This window comes from Diospyros lotus, chromosome 7, assembly GCF_014633365.1.
Source record: "Diospyros lotus cultivar Yz01 chromosome 7, ASM1463336v1, whole genome shotgun sequence".
NCBI classification, from domain to species: domain Eukaryota; kingdom Viridiplantae; phylum Streptophyta; class Magnoliopsida; order Ericales; family Ebenaceae; genus Diospyros; species Diospyros lotus.
Genome location: NC_068344.1, coordinates 34,670,747 through 34,687,881, shown reverse-complemented (window position 1 = coordinate 34,687,881; position 17,135 = coordinate 34,670,747). Strand labels below are relative to the sequence as shown.

The 17,135-nt window shown below is 36.0% G+C and overlaps 2 protein-coding genes across 3 annotated transcripts; one reads left to right on the top strand and one right to left on the bottom strand.

Annotated features, from left to right (window-relative positions):
• Positions 1 to 1,005: 1,005 nt before the first annotated feature.
• Positions 1,006 to 8,628, top strand: LOC127806041 (fe-S cluster assembly factor HCF101, chloroplastic). The gene is made up of 16 exons (XM_052342998.1): positions 1,006 to 1,168; positions 1,300 to 1,446; positions 3,419 to 3,561; positions 3,647 to 3,697; positions 4,120 to 4,275; positions 4,809 to 4,952; positions 5,033 to 5,175; positions 5,377 to 5,446; positions 5,546 to 5,641; positions 5,817 to 5,906; positions 6,034 to 6,087; positions 6,507 to 6,630; positions 7,140 to 7,264; positions 7,755 to 7,877; positions 8,049 to 8,117; positions 8,281 to 8,628. Exons 1-16 carry the CDS (start codon positions 1,024 to 1,026, stop codon positions 8,284 to 8,286), a joined length of 1,686 nt encoding a protein of 561 aa, XP_052198958.1. The 5' UTR covers positions 1,006 to 1,023; the 3' UTR covers positions 8,287 to 8,628.
• A 367-nt stretch (positions 8,629 to 8,995) lies between these two features.
• LOC127806042 (uncharacterized) lies at positions 8,996 to 12,910 on the bottom strand. Of its 2 annotated transcripts, none has more exons than XM_052343000.1 (4): positions 12,668 to 12,910; positions 12,252 to 12,449; positions 10,964 to 11,063; positions 8,996 to 9,464 (listed from the first exon to the last, which is right to left on the bottom strand). In XM_052343000.1, the coding sequence occupies exons 2-4, from the start codon at positions 12,429 to 12,431 to the stop codon at positions 9,208 to 9,210; spliced, it is 537 nt and encodes a 178-aa protein (XP_052198960.1). In that variant the 5' UTR covers positions 12,432 to 12,449; positions 12,668 to 12,910; the 3' UTR covers positions 8,996 to 9,207. The 2 variants fall into 2 exon arrangements, with proteins under 2 accessions (XP_052198960.1, XP_052198959.1); XM_052342999.1 differs by having other exon boundaries at positions 12,252 to 12,472; positions 12,668 to 12,906.
• Between the last annotated feature and the right edge of the window lie 4,225 nt (positions 12,911 to 17,135).

The following is a 17,135-nucleotide window of genomic DNA, read 5'->3' as shown; positions in this document are numbered from 1 at the left end:
TTGTTTATTTCACACCAGGAGTTATATCGGTATTCCAATGCTTACGATAGAGGGAGAACTAATGTAACACACTGGGTTGCCTTGCCCATTTCTCCCGTATATTTAACATATATTTGCTTTTGGGTATAGCACAAGTGCTAAAATTCTCAAGTTTTCTTAAGAGTGGTGAGAGATCAATTTCTGATGGAGAAAAACATGTCCCATTTGACAAGGATTGATCGCGTGTCTGCTTGAAAATGTATAAGTTTGTGATCACATCTAATTTATCCGGAAGTTGAATTAGGGGAAGGTCGGTCTCTTCCAAAACTAGGCAGACAAAGTCTGAATACTTAATTCATAAAATATATATATATATATATTTATGAACTAATATTTATTATAATCTATTTTCTCAATTATCTTTATTTATAATTATTCTATGATTTTTTTTATTTTGCATAAAGATGATTTTAACACTTTATCTTGATATTGATGTAAAGTTTTGTCACATTATTTTTTAGTATGAATTTGTATTGTGAATATAACTTTTAAAACTTAATTGACATTATAGATGTTATGATATCAATATTTATTTATTTAGAATAAAAATATAGTTGATAATATGATATCTACATTAACAAAAGTTAAAGGTCATTATTTTTGGATGAATTCTAATTTACCCAAAAAATTGCCCATTAGTAGCTTATAATATTTTACATTTTTCTGCTACAAGAGCTCAAAGGTCCAAAACCTCTTCCATATTTCAATCGAGTAATTATATTATTATATAAATAAATAATAAATATGATGGTCATAATAACACTATTGTTTAAAGAAAAAATGAGCTAACATTTGACATAGTCCCAAGTAAGTTACTATTTTTCTTATAAGGATTGATCAAATTTAATGTAATAAATCATCGTCATGTATGTATGAAGAAAAAAGTTCGTGGCAGCCATTTTGCGACTGAAGCAAGCAGGTCACTAAACGGCGACGTTTCTATCTAAGATAATTCAAGCCGATCATCTTACTTGTCATAGAAACATGAGGCTCACAGAACACTCGCAGTTCACCCCTCCTCCCTCTCTCTCTCTCTCTCTCTCTCTCTCGCTCTCAGAGATGCAGCTCCTTCAAGCTCCGTCTTCTCCACATCTCACATTTCAGAACCCAAAATCGCAATTCAAAGAAGGTAATATATACCTGTTCTGTTCCCTTTCATTTGAGTTACGTCTGTTGGCACACTAATTTCTTAAGTATCGGTTTCCTTTGTGTATATTTGCCAATACGAACTCTGGCCTTCAACTTGCTATCTTCTTGTAGGTGTACTTCTTCCGTCGGAGAAGATTTTTCACCTCTCCACTATAACAAGAAGTTTTGTTAAATCTCCGAAACATGTAAAGCATATTTGGGCATCCCGTAACAGGCCATTCTTGAGCTCCATTTCAGCCAGAGCTGCTTCTGTTGAAGGTGAATTTCTACCTCCCCCAAAAACCCTGAATTTTTTTTTCACATTTTAGAAAAACCCTTTTTTGGAGCTCTATATTTGTTGTGGATATGGTGCCATAGATTAGTGTCTTGTGGTAATTTCTTTTAAGCTCCACATCTTATATACATACATACATGTATATGTATATGTATATGTATATGTATATGTATATATATATATATATATATATTGGAATGGAATATGCTGGTATATTGTGAATGCCGAATGGTGCTTGGTTTTGAACGACTCACTCTTAGAATTGAAAAAGAATTGTGAAAGATGAAGTTCATCTTTGATTATATGTTTCTCTCCAAATTATAAATTAAGTGTGCTGGTGAGACGTTCCTAGGAATTTTGATTATTTTTTTTTCCTGTAAATAAGAATTTTTATTGAAAACAACCAAAAAGCGTTTACAGCTTTAAGTTTGGGCATACCCCAAGTCTCACAACAAAAGACCAAACTAGAAGATGTAAACAACTAATAAAAATGTACAATCCTCCTAACATTAAGAGAAATATGTACAACCGTCAGAGGAAATCTTCACCAGCGTCACCTTCTAAATCCATTTAGGAAAAATGTTGGCTTAGGTAGTCGAAGGTTAACAGTTGTGCTGACAACCCCAAAATACTCATCAAAATAATCACTTAGGGTGCATAAGCATACTCATAACTCAAATACCATAAGCAATTCAAATTAGTAGAGTAAAGAAGACTGGTCATTTGGAAGCCGTCAAAAGTGCCACAGAGCTCGACTCTATAAAGTAGGAGGGAAAGAAATAGTAGCTAATCTTATCCAGACAGCACACTGGATTTGATGCACCAATTAGGACGCAGATCGTTCTTAGTCCCTAAAGCATCTGTTATTGCATTCTCACCATAGAAAATAGACCGTAGCATGCAAAACCAAACGATTAGCAACTTGCCAAGGGTTCTTACCATTCCACCTTGCCGCCACCCATAATATTCTTGTCTCCCATTGACGCCAATGCCATCCAAATTTTTTCGAACAACGAAAAAAGGACAGCACCCGACAGGAATAGGAACGATCAAAGAAAAGATGACTGGGACACTTCACTGCCTCCCTGCAAAGAAAGCATCCATTTGAAAAAGGCAAAAAAAGGTTAATACCATCAAGAGTATATAACTGCTCTCTAATCACTAACCTAAAAATAAACATATGAGCAAGATTACCATTGCTATGCCATACCAAATGATGCCAGGGAACACGTGGGCCTTGCATCAGAAGACCCTGCAAAGCAAAATGTACAGAAAACACCCCATCTGAGGTTGGTAGCCATCTCAACTCATCCCAGCCCAACCCTAGGAGGGCCGAGCATCTGGCCCTGAATGATTATATTTTTTGAGCTCATACATTGAGGGATTTGATCCTGAATTATATGGAGCCTGCTGAAATTTTTTGAATTGATGACGATCATACTGATGAATTGTGTGATAGTTTGAGTTTTGATCCCTGTTAATTCTGAAGATTAAAAGGATTATATAAAACTACAGAGAAGCAAGGAGCTTAGACAATCTTGACAAATGTCATTTGTACTGCGGCTACTGCCAATCTTGCTTATGTTGGTCCTTTCTATCACCTGTGTGCAAAACATGCTTCTTCACCTCTATATCCACCCTCTCTGAACTAAAAAAGAATATTTTCTTCAGGCCTGTGTATTGCCCAATTGCATAAGATTTTAATTCATTAGGTTTAAAATCTGATAAATAGATCAAGAAGCAATTATGATATCCATGCTAGATAACAGTTCTTGAGTTCTAATTGCCTGGTTAGTGTCCTGCTTTTTTGCTTCCTGTGGCTATGCCTCCATATTGTAGTATAATTCTACAACTTTGTCCTTCCATACTCTTCTTTTCTTTATTATTTGAACACGTGTTTTTTTCTGCGACAGTTTGGTATGAATTGAAAACATAACTTGTATTCTATTAATGTAGCTGGTGCTTCTGAAGTTCCAACTGAGGCAGCTGCAGCTGATGTATTGAAAGCCTTGTCTCAAATTATTGATCCTGACTTTGGGACAGACATTGTCTCATGTGGGTTTGTGAAGGATCTGCACATCCATGAAGCTTCAGGAGAGGTCAATTTACAAATGGATGTGATAAGTTACCTAACCTGTATCTATGTTTGATGTCCTGATCCAATTTTCCAACTTTGGTTTTCAGGTTTCATTTCGGTTAGAGCTCACTACACCAGCATGTCCAATCAAGGACATGGTAAATGAAACACAACCACCATTGTTTGATCACAACTGATGTATGTTTCAAGTGTCAGTAGTTTTTTTTTTTTTTTTCATTTACTTAACGATGTTATAAACAAGAATTTTTGGAGGAGCCTGTATGAATTTTTCTCCATTATTTTTTTCTCTTTGTTTTGTTCTTGTTGTTGTGTCATCAAATTTTCTTCAAGAAGATGCATTGAAGCTGGGCCTTTCAAGACAAAGTACAATGAGCAAAAAAGGAAGAGAGAGAGAGAGAGAGAGAGAGAGAGAGAGAGAGAGAAAACTACCAATTCATGATAAACTTTTTTATTCTGAATTTCTATTCTGTACTTTTCAATTTCCAATCTGGATGGGCTTTTAACTTCTTTAAGTATATCAAAACGTACGATCAATAGCAAATTTTCATTGTCTTGGCAGTTTGAGCAGAGAGCAAATGAGGTGGTGGCAGCACTTCCTTGGGTTAGAACAGTCAACGTGATAATGTCAGCCCAACCAGCCCGCCCTGTTTTTGCTGGAGACCTTCCACTAGGACTACAGACAATTTCTAATATTGTAGCAGTATCAAGTTGCAAGGTAGAAGTTCTGCATGATGGGAATTCTTTTTCTGTCTATTGGTGATTTTTAATCTTCTATGTATGACGTATCATTTCTGGCGGCACTTTTTGCCACAGTTATATTGAATATCTTCAACCATACAAACCTGTGGGAGGAATTCTCTGTACGGTTGTTTACAATTCTGATAAATGCTCATTTCTAGAGTCTGTGACCAAGTAAAACGGCCGTGACCTTTTCCACTGGCCGTGGCCTTTTTCTGTAAAATCATAAAATTAATAAACAATTGCATGGAGCCATATTAATTTGGTTTTTCCCCCAAGTCCGTTGTTGTATTTCCTGGGCCTTGCTGAAAAAATCCACTCTGAAAATTTCTTTCTTCAAAAGGATGATAGAATATTATGTTAAATATGGTGACATATATTATGTTGTATTTCTAGAAAAGTGTTGCTCAAAAGTGTAGTATCAGCTCTTGTTACAATTCTGGGTGTTGTCTTTTTGTTACTTGTTCATGAAAATATCTTAGTTTTACATACAAACTGCTGCAACTACAGGGAGGTGTGGGTAAATCAACTGTAGCTGTAAATCTAGCTTACACTTTGGCTGGTATGGGTGCTAGAGTTGGTATCTTTGACGCCGATGTTTATGGTCCTAGCTTACCAACAATGGTCTCCCCTGAAAACAGGCTGCTTGAAATGGTAATTTTCTAATGTTGAATAAAAAATTGATATAGAACTAGCTGCATTACTGCAATTATGGATTCACAAATGTCCTATAGAATGCAGAGAAGAGAACCATTATTCCAACAGAATATTTGGGAGTCAAGTTGGTATCATTTGGATTTGCTGGGCAAGGTCGTGCAATAATGCGGGGACCAATGGTTTCTGGTGTTATCAACCAATTACTGACTACAACTGAGTGGTATGGTATGCCTCCCATTTATATTAAAACTTCAGTAGGCACAAGATATGACAAGTAGATGTTATAGAGAAACTGAAACTAACTGTTTGTTTATTGATGCATCAATCAGCAAGTTCACTGCTATTTGGAAATAGATGTTAGTGTGTTTCAATTTGTTACTCATTTTAGTGAATTTGATAGGCATTATTTTCACCTATGCAGGGGAGAGCTGGATTACCTTGTGATTGATATGCCCCCTGGAACTGGTGACATTCAACTTACCTTGTGCCAGGTTCTTGCTATAATACCCTCATTTTCTACAACATTTCTAGAGAGATTGCTGTGTGGCAAACTTCTTATATTCTTCTTGACTTGGAATATCAACTTGCAGGTTGTGCCATTAACTGCTGCTGTTATTGTCACCACACCACAGAAGCTTGCATTCATTGACGTTGCAAAAGGAGTTCGCATGTTTTCAAAGCTTAAGGTATCTGCTACTGCTTATGTTTCAAGACCTACCCTTATTTCAAACTGGTTTTGCATCTGAAATTTCTTTTTTCTTTGTAGGCGGAAAGAAAGGGTAGTTTGTGATAGTATAAATCCATTCTTTTACTGTTGGCCATTCATAAATGCACTCTGTACTCTGTATATTTGTTTTTCAGGTTCCATGTGTTGCTGTAGTTGAGAATATGTGCCATTTTGACGCTGATGGAAAACGGTATTATCCATTTGGTAGAGGTTCAGGTTCCCAGGCATGCACCTAATTCCGCATCTGCAACTTTTTTTGGGTCACTTAAAATATTTGCTCATTCCCACAGACACATAGCAAGATGTATGCGTTCCTATACTTCTCTAATCATCTTATCCATTATTCTGCAGGTTGTTCAGCAGTTTGGAATCCCCCATTTGTTTGACCTTCCGATCAGACCAACTGTGAGTACTTACATTGAATTTTCTTAGCGAGTACAGAAATGTTCTTATCTGCTTTCTGCATATTTTGATTCAATAAGCCTCCTTTTTGGTACATAAGCCTCTTCCCTTGTATTATTGTAATTATATTCAACTTTTATTTGTTGAAAAACTCCAAATGCCTTCCGATATTGACTATTAGTTTTCTGAAAGCTTATTCTTTGTAGCCTGTGGAAGGTGCAAGTTTTCACATCCCAAGACCCATATTAATTGTTTAAGGCAGCTTAACCCATAAAATTTCATAATCTTGAACAGAGGGATGTTCACTTGAGCTTATTTTCTCTGCGTTGAATTTAAGACATAAAATGAGCATGCATTCTTAGAAAGCTACCTGCATGTGCAAGAGCATTAAACTTGTTATTTGGTTTCTTTTACTGTGCCAGCTATCGGCTTCTGGAGATAGTGGGATGCCTGAAGTGGTAGATGATCCTCGAGGTGAAATTGCCAAAACGTTCCAAGACCTTGGAGTTTGTGTTGTACAACAGTGTGCCAAGATTCGTCAGCAAGGTGTGTTTTATCCCTTTTATCTCCCAGGGATGTGTTAAATTAGCGAAGGACCAAAGCACTTATAGCTAACTTTTTTTTCCCAGATAATGACCAACGGTGCATGTTTCAACGTCAAAATTAGTGATAAGCCTCTTAAGCTCGTGAACAATAATAATAATGATACCATAGTGCAAAAGTCTCCCATCATCAGGGCCACCACTATGGGTTTGGGAGGGCCTAACTAAATAATGAAATTTCTATGAGAAATTTGGAAGTTCTTTTTTGAATCATGCAGGCAAAGAACATATTCAGATCTAAAAATTGTATCATTTCAAGTTGAGAACCTAAGGAGGGCGAGAATTCGTCCATATTACCTAATGCTTGCGTCAAGGCAACATCAAATGATAATTGGAGGCCATGCTTGGTGTTTGACTCGGTAGCTTAATGATGTAAAATGTAGAAAATTTAGGCTTGAAAAACTTATTGGCCTTGGCCTTAGTAACTGAAACAATATCTTCCCTTTTATCCAGTTTCAACTGCAGTCACCTATGACAAGTCTATTAAGGCAATCAGGGTCAAGGTGCCTGATTCAGATGAAGAGTTCCTTCTGCATCCTGCAACAGTGAGACGAAATGATCGTTCAGCCCAAAGTGTGGTATGCAGAAAATTCTTTAACGAAGCATCTTACCATTTTTGTTACCTCTCAACATGGATCGTTTTCTATTTTTATTCAATTATGGATCATTATTTAGTTCTGCATTTCTACCTTGCTTGTGATTGTTTCCCTGGTACAAAATATGCGCATTGTTTCTCTGACAAGTCTGAGATTCAGTTCAACTTGTTGGAACAAATAAGAATACGATTTTACAGTGTAATCTGGGAGAGTCAATCAAATGGATTAGTTAGAGGGAGCACTCGACTGATTGTGATCCAGGGCTAGGAGAATTGTGTTAGTCCTAATTGTACTCAAAACAAAATGCTACTTTATGGAAACAAAAGTCGTATTACTCTTTTCTTGTCTTTTCTCTCAGATAGTTTCTTTTTTCCTTTCTTTGAATCTATCTACCAAATGCATGACTTGACTTTATTAATCTATTCCATTCAAGTCAGCTGTGGCATTGTTTCTTCCTTTTGGGTTTTGACAGGATGAATGGACCGGAGAGCAGAAACTTCAATACACCGATGTTCCAGAAGATATTGAACCCGAAGAAATTCGTCCAATGGGAAACTATGCCGTATCGATAACATGGCCAGATGGGTTTAGCCAGGTTTTCTACCTTTTCATTTCTGCCAACCAATTAAACTGCCAAAAAAACGTTCACTTCTGCTTATGCTTCATCGATGGAATAATACTTGCCATTTTTACTGGAATCAAACCGCGTTATTTATGAACACACGCCGCATCTGCTCTCATTATGGCTCTCTTTCTTACGCTACAGATCGCCCCTTATGATCAGCTGCAGACAATCGAGCGCCTAGTCGATGTTCCTCAACCAACTCCTGCACAGGTGAAAAAAGCTCAAACATGACTCTATATGGTGGAACATATGGAAATTGCCACAATATTTATATATATATATGTCTTGAGTTTGAGTTATATTCTTTCTTCATTAACTAATCAGTATTTAAATTAGAATCAAACTTGTGATTGCTTTAATTTCTCTCCGACAGGCATAGCTTCAACTGGGAACCACATGGAGTTTTTTTGACTGGAAGATTTGATAATTCTTCAGGTGCAGCAGTAATGTAGGCTTTTGGAAGTTTTTCATTTTATTTTATTTTATTTTATTTGACTGTTGAATTTCCGGAATTATGACGTGTCACAGTTCATTTGTTAATTAACAAAAAGAAAAAATAATTAAAAAAATCCACTGGGTATTAATTCTAATGCATCTATGTATAAGCAGTCAAATCACAGGACAATAGTTTCAAACTTCCACCTGCTTATTTTCTTAAATTTTGACTAATTGAAGAGCGATCTTTTGACTAGATTGTAAAAGCATAAAGCCCATCAAAGCGCTTATAATGTTTTCCTTTGTTTTGTTATTTAATTATTTCTTTTATTTTATCTTTTTTTGAGCTTGCTGTAAAAATAAAATATATACAATATTTTTATATTAATCAAACTGTAAATTTTATTCTTTGATTTGCCTAGTTAAAATAATTTAGTTTAAAGAGTCCTTTGTAAGGTTTTTACAGGACGTCCTGGACTAAAAAGTCCAGGACGCCGGGTCAGCCCGACCCACTCGGGTTGTACCCTCTCTTCCTCTCGTCCGACAGCGCCTTCTCTCCTCCTCTCCGGCCAACTGGCTGCCAATCTAGTCGCCAACGGTACAAGAAAAGCAAGACATCACCATCTGCGATGACAGGGTGGCTGCAACAGAAATTTCTTACATGAATACGAGATTCCTTTTATTATTCGTAACGTTTGTGAAAAGAGCCTAAAGGATACAACTTTCTTTGAGAAGAAAAAAACAAAAATTGTAAACAAAATATAAGCAGATCACAATTTTCACCACATTCTCCAAACTCATTGAATATGAAAGAGAATGCAGGAGTCGAGCATCTCTTCACGTGTAAGTTTATTATGAGCTTAGATCAATCATCTGGAAAGCCGAGAAACTGGTTTATGAGTTTAGCAACTGGTCTGGCATCACCTGGATGGTATGGAACAAGGGCCTCCAAACTCATACCCGTGATAGTGTGTAACAGTGTTTGAGGGTGAGCACAAGACAAATGCTTCCTCTCTGCTAGTTCTTCAGCTAATTCACTTTGATGATTGTCCATCAGATCCTCATTTACCACCACGATTAAAGGCTTACCCAGCTTCAGCGTCTCAAATATGCTCCCTGAACCTGCAGAAATCTTAAATTCAGTCTCAAAAAGGATACTCCACGCACCTCTCTCATCAATCCTCATGTTTCTCACACCTTAAGGAGTAAAAGGCGCCCTTAAACATGATTAAATTTATGAGCAATATAAAATATAATATTCTGGATAACTGAAGATATTCAAGAATCACACACAAGAGTTATTCCAAAACAAAAAAAAAAGAAAAGTGATTCAGAGTTCAACAGACTTCACTTGTTCATTATTTTATGCTTTTCCGTTTTGCTTGCAAATTCAGAAGCATACATCCGCACAATGAATGCTTAACTCATTGTTTCTTTTTATTTCTACATTCCTGGCAATTGAACTCCATCATAAGAACCCACCTATAATAAACTGAAATAACTCGAAAAAACCTTATAGCTTCTTGTGTTTGCCACCTCAAAGACACATAGGAAGGTTTCACAGGGATTTGTCAAATATAGATTCTTTTTAAACTTATCTATATATGCTCGTAATGTTTCAAGATTGTTGGATGTATAGAAGACAAGAGAGAGAGAGAGAGAGAGAGAGAGATTTGACTTTTAGTATGTTTTAAAATGTAAGGATCAAATGAGATTAGGTAGATAATTCATGGAACACATATGTTTCATGATGACTACAGATTTGGGTGTTGAGGACACCATATGCAGAAGTGAGATATATGGCAACCTCCAGAAGTGCAGATACCTCAATTGTTATAGGTTGGCTAGATGGATGGATCATCTTTTGCCGTTTTGCTCGCAAGAGAATTTTGTTGCACACGGAGCACAAATGCAAAAGAGGATCAATGTAGCCAAAACTTATAACTATCAGGAATATGCAGTGCTGCTTTAAGAGACTGGAAATTTAACACATGAATTCTTTGTGATTATGGATATGATCTTACGCTGCTTTAATGCATGTAGAAACTGGACATGTCAGAAATGGCTAACCCTCCTTTCCTCTGAATGACTTTTTTTCCTTTAATTTTTTAGAATTACTTTTCCTTTATTAATGTTAAACATCTGTTCAACTTTGTTTAAACTTTTATTATCTTTCTTCATACTAGTTAATTGTCATTATTGGTGTTGCACATTGGTAAATTTATGGTTGTGGCCTGGTTGACACAAAATTCAGAATCCTTACACTTTTATGCGATGATATTTAATTGTCATATCTGATGCATGCTTATGACCCTTGTTTGGTGTGAATGTTCATGTTTTATTATACACTTCTAAACTTTATAATAGGAAATGCATAAACCTGAATGGTGTCACCCCATTAGCATCTCTTTAATTCAAATTTATCCTTAGTTACCAAAAGAAGATGCAAGGCCACATATATGTTCTATTGCTCAATTTTTAGGCTCTCAATAGTTCTTTATTTATGTTACCAAAAAACTTGAATTCCTTTGGGGGGAGAATATGAAACAGTAACCTGGCACTGAAGGAAAATTACAATATTCACATCATTAAAATTATTCAATATAAGAGCATACGCTTACCTGCATGACTGATAACAAGAGATGCTGACTTCAAATTGTCGGCAATGCTGGGTGAAAAAGGGAAGTAGTCTACAGCCACACACCCATCCTCCCCACTAGACTGCAAAGATAATAATTTGATGCGGAGAAAGAATTAAGATGACAGCAGGAACCTAAATAATGTCTGATGGGAAAAGATTATCATTTGCAAGTCTATAATAACTTAACACCCGCTCGTAAAAAAGTAAATTATCTGCCATTACAGAACTGCTTAAACATATTGACAGAAAATAATACCCCCCCCCCCCAAAAAAAAAAATAATAATAAAATAATAATAATAATAATAATATAAAAAAATAAATAAATAAAGGGACAGCCAGACAAGTATTGGACTTCAATAATAGAGTATAGAAGAAGATGCATAAACCAAGACTGCTTCAAAGTGAGGTTAGCCCAGGCCACCTATTAACTGAATTCACCCTTGCCCCCTGTATGTCTACCAAATGTTTGAAGTGAGGTAACCAATACATATTTTAAGATTTCTGGTATTACCTTCAATAAATACAATGGAAGATCAGGTTTCTTTCTTTCCTATCCTCCCTTCACAACCAAAGAGCCAGCCTCTGTACTTTGTAACTGCCAGTTTCTCTTTTCCTCCCTCTTGACTGGATTTTATTTTGGCATTCATATTTGATTTCATCATCTCTCTAGTAGAATCACATTATTAAATATCTTTAATCCATTTTAGTCTGGTGTCATCTCACATACTTTAATGGAACCCACTATCATAGAGCCATGTTAATCTAGTACGCAGATACATGATCTTGCTAGTTCTGTTTCTCCATTTCTGTGGCATTCTTCAGCTTATATTTCAAACCAAATAAATAAATCTCTAAAACAGAGGATTTGTCTTTTCCAATTCACAAATTATGCAGCAATCTCAGAATCACTATCAAAGATCCACCAATTTAGAAGTAACTTGGAGTTGCTCGTCAAAAAGCCAAAAAAGTAGCAAGTCAGTTTGTAAATTATATTTGTATTTTTCAAACTTCTTTACCTTTTGAGGTACAAGTTGCCACCCCTAGGAAAATATCAGAAATGATTCTCATTATTCTTCAGTTTCAGCTTGCAATGTTCTTTCAACTTCACGGAACTCAACGGATTCAGGAACACAGGAAAGAAAACAAAATACGGAGAAGAACAAGAAAGAAGACATCATACACATCTGAAAATGGTTAAAACATTATACTGGATATAAAAGCAACGAATCCAAGTAAAAATTAAACCTAGAAATGAAATTCAACACACCTTGGTAGGGATGTAGGTCCCGCGGCCCATCTGAATGAGAAGATGAGTATACCCTTTCCTAAAAAATTCGCGTTTAACTTGTGGAGTGTCCACTGCTCTGACAAGGGCATCGAAACAAGTCGTTCCCACAGTCACAAAAACAATTCTCTTTGACTTCATACTATCATCAGTTTCACCCATATATGACGCCGGTGTCTTCTGTAGAATCACGCAACCCAAGCCTGATGATAGTCAGAAGCAAGGCCAAACAAAACAATCACCCAGATAGTCATAATTGAGTAACAAAGAATTCAGAGAAGCACGACAAGCAAAGAGGGAGATTGAGAAAGCAAACAGAAGCCCTAAGTTGGTATTGATTAATGGAGAGATCAACAGGGGGGTTCTTCTTATTCCATAAATTATTGGAAAAACCTTACCCGGTCAGTGACTATCTTCGCACAGTGATTTCATCCTCAACGAGTGTCGCTGTGGCGACAGATCTAGACTCCGAGATTGGAACCTGGATGAAAAATTGAGGAATTTCCTTTCCCGTGAAAAGTTGTACAAATTCACTGTTGACCCAACAACAGAAAAGCCTAAATTTGACATAAAAGATCGGCCCAGCCCAAAGGTGAAGTCCATTCAGGTTTTTCCAAAACCCTAACCCTAGACCTGTCCGATGGCGACATTCTTTCCGTCCGCGCCACAGTGCCAACAAGCCTCCAACTCTCCCACAATGGACTAATAAATATCTTATTTATTCATTTAAAATAGAAATAACTATAAAATTTAAAATTAAAATAACTCCAAAAAAATTATTTATAAATGATATAAACGTAAAAGGGGTGTGTATACGGTCACTTTGGTTATCAAATCGATTGAAAATTATTAATTGAAATAATCAAACCAAGCGATAAAATCGAACTAAACCGATCGAGTCACCTGAAATAACCGAATTAACTAAAAATTGAACTAATCGAATCTAAACCATAATAACTGAATCGGGAACTGAAAGTGAATTGTAGAAACTGAACTGAAAATCAAAAACCAAAGTAACACAAAAAACTGGAAAAAATCAAACTAACCGAACATACTGATTACGCTTAAGAGAAACAAAGGAATAGCAAAAATTGATAGAGAAAAATACAAAACCATTTACAATGAGGAAGAAAGGTCATATAATCATCCACAAATCCTGATATGCTTGCAGTTCTGACCAGAACCTGTGTACCTATTATGCAGCATGGCTAAGTAATTGAACTACAATGATATACAAACAAAAGTTATCATTTGAACACTTCAAATTTTAAGATGCACATTTAATCAATGGAAGACCAACCTCGAAAGTTAAAAGGGTTGCAACAAGAAGAAATGAAGGAAATACATACAGAAAATACAAACTCGTGTGTGAGGATGAAGAAAATACCAACGGAAAATCTATAATGCAAACGAAGGAAATATATTAAGAAACTAGCCTAATTGAAAGTCAAAAAAATTGAAAGACCATACAAAATCCTAATCTAAATGTCGATCCTAACCTTTGTCGACAGTCAGTCGTCGATTTGGGTCGATCGTCCAAACACAAGGAAAGGAAAAAACAAGGAAGTGAAGGAAAGGTGTGGGTCGGGTCGGTCGTTAGTATGGGTCTAACAAAGAAGACGCAGGGGATGGCGAAGGGAAAGACGGCTGACGGCGAATATCGACGACGACAAACACAAAACTGATAAGGGTTCCAATTAGGATTCGATTTGTGTTGTGAGTCTCTCTCTTGGTGTCAGTCTCTCTCGAGTTCCAGCTTGGGTCCTACTCTCCCTTCTTCATTTGCAAGCGACAGGATACAAAATGACAACATTTTGCAAATATCAAAATCACGACGTTTTGTATTTTGATCGGTTCATTTAATTCAATTACTCTTACAAAGAAAATCAAATTTCTTACAATAAGTAACCGAATCAAACCATTTTAATAAAATAATCAAACCAAATCGACAAATTCAATTAGTTCTTTTCTATTTAACTGAACATTTACTCACTCCTACATAAAATATATTTTAAATATTTATTAAATAAATAAGTAAATTAGTAAATAAATATTTATTGGACGAAATTAATGGGAGAATAGATAAAAAAAATCTGTTGTTCCGCGAAATAGCAATTTTCTTTATTTTAAAGCCTAAATTTAAGAAAATTTTAATTTATAGTAAATTAACTGTATACTTTCCTCCCTTTTTTTTCTGTTAAATTATTGTATGAACTTTTCTAAAATAGCTCACTTTGCCCGTTAATTATAATATTTCACACTTCAAAAGTGTATAGATCTGGGTAAGGCGCGGAATCAGGGAAAAATGCTGGCTATTTCTGTCGCCATTGGCCGGCCACCGTCTATGGCAGTTTCTGATGATCGGAACCGACCATTGAAATTATCTCGGTCCAAAAACCAACTCAATTTGATGATCACTAGATCTGAAAAATATTTTTTTTTTTCTAAAAAACTTTTTAAGTGTTTACCTTAAATTGGAGAACTCCGGTCGTCGGCGCCTGAGATCTGAAAAATAATTTTTTTTCTAAAAAACTTTTTAAGTGCTTACCTTAAATTGGAGAACTCCAGTCGTTAGCGCCTGAGATCTGAAAAATAATTTTTTTTCTAAAAAACTTTTTAAGTGCTTACCTTAAATTGGAGAACTCCGGTCGTCGACGTCTGAAACGACAGTCAATTGGCCGAAGAAAAAGAGGAGACGGAGGGGAGAAGGAAAGAGAAACAGGGGAAGGCAACTACTGTAGGATTTGCTGCCATTTTATATACCAACCTGGGTGGGTCGAGCTGACCCAACGTCTTGGAGATTTTAAGTCCAAGATGTCTTGTGAAAACCTCCAAAGGACTCCCTCGGGCCTCGACCACATATTTTAAGCCCTCAATTTAAAATTCAAAATAGGGACAAATTTGACTTTTCACTATCTCAACTGCAAGTTTCGGACTCAAACTCGGACTCTCTCTCAATTAGGAAAAATGCTAGAAAACTCGACAGACTTACCCACAGGTTTATCGAAAAGGGACAAAAGGATAATTTTACCCCCACGCCCTGCTCTCTCCCTCCCCTTGCCATGGTCGTTGCCTCGTCTTTTCGCCGTGCCTCACTACAGTTGCCTCGCCTTTTCTTCGTTGCCTTTTTGTCATCGCCGTCTCGCCGACAATCGCTGCATCAACTGTCGGCAAGTCAAGGCGAGACGACTGCAGTGAGGCGCATCAGAGAGGCGAGGTAGTGGCCATGGCAAGGGAGATGGGCAGAAAAGGAGACAGTGACCCGCTTTGCAAATTTATAAAATAAATGAGGATAAAATTGTCTTTTAATCTTTTTTTTTGGCCAGTCGCTCGATTGATTCGTTGGCCACGTAGAATGACTCCTTATTTAGTTTCAAGAATCTAATCTAATAATATTAGAATCCTTGTTTCAATTTGAGGCTTTAAATGCAGAAAGGCAGAAGCCAGTTTACTTTCTTCCTTCAGCCCATGCCACAATCAAAAGGGCTACTTTTAACTTTTTAGGTTCAATGTACCCTGCCTTTCCCTTTCCCTATGCAACATCTCATCCATCAATTAAGACAAAGCTGCCGCATGACTTTCCATTCAAACTCCCATTAACCCATTCTCTCTCTCTCTCTCTCTCTCTCTTGTGAGTTTTGTATATTTTTTTAAATTTCCATGTAATTGATTTTTCAGGTTTATTAAAGGGCCATAAAAATTTAATGAAGTAGGATTGAATTATGGAGGGTTATCTTACTATGTAAAAATTTTAATAAATAATTATCAATTGCATCATCATCATGCGTGGCCTTATAATGAAATTTTTTTAAAGACAAGACTCGTCAAGGGACACACCAAAATTGTCTCTAATCTTTTTTTCTTACATAATTTAAAGCGATATATCCGTCTTCTTTGATCAACACATTCTAGGGCATTTTAGACGTTATTGGGCTTTTAACAATGATTCAATTTAGTCCTCAAAATTAAGAGAAACATAAGGAATTGGACTTGACCATCCAATCATATTCTTAAGTTTTATTATTTATAATAATAAAAATGTTATTTGTACGATTAAATTTAATATTTATGTCTTGTTATATCATAAAAATATATAAGATATTAATATAAAATTTTAATAAAAAAATTAAATTTAAATATTTAAATAACATTTAATTTGATAATAATAATAATAATAATACCAATAATGCAAAATGAGTTGTCCGTTTAATTTGTCCCACGTGTTGAAGACAGTAACACAACCCCTAGAATCCATTTTAAAAATTCTTAATTCTGTGAAAAAGATCATTTTCGGAGAAGGACTGTGAGTGTCAGTGGGGGAATTAATTGGGCAGAAAAGGTGGTCGTTGGACTCATTGCCACCAAAAGCTTTACAAACGCAATAAACACAAGCGGACAAATGGGTCCTTTTTGCGTCTTCGAGTGCTATCTGTCCTTCTCTCTCTCTCCCCCTCTAAATTAAAGTCTTGGAAATATCCAACCCAACCCAACTGCCCTGCCCCTTCCTTTATTGTCGAGGCTGAGGCTCCATCATCTATCCTATCCATCAATAAAAATGTTAATATTTTAAACATCAGATATATATATATATATTTGCCATTTGAGTGTTGAAACCGCCATCCCAATTCCCAATTTCACAGTAGTTTCGTCTTTTCATTTCTTTTCTGATGTATGGTACGCAATGCAACTGTATTGGATGACCGCAATTAATTCAGAATTAAGCTTAATTAAGGATCCATTTCTTAGTCACTTTTTCACTTTCAACGGCCCAATTTAGATGATCTTAACCAAGACCGAGAGTGAAATATATCATGCATGCATGGTGTTATAATAAAAACAAATATATTTTAAATTTTAGGTTAATTT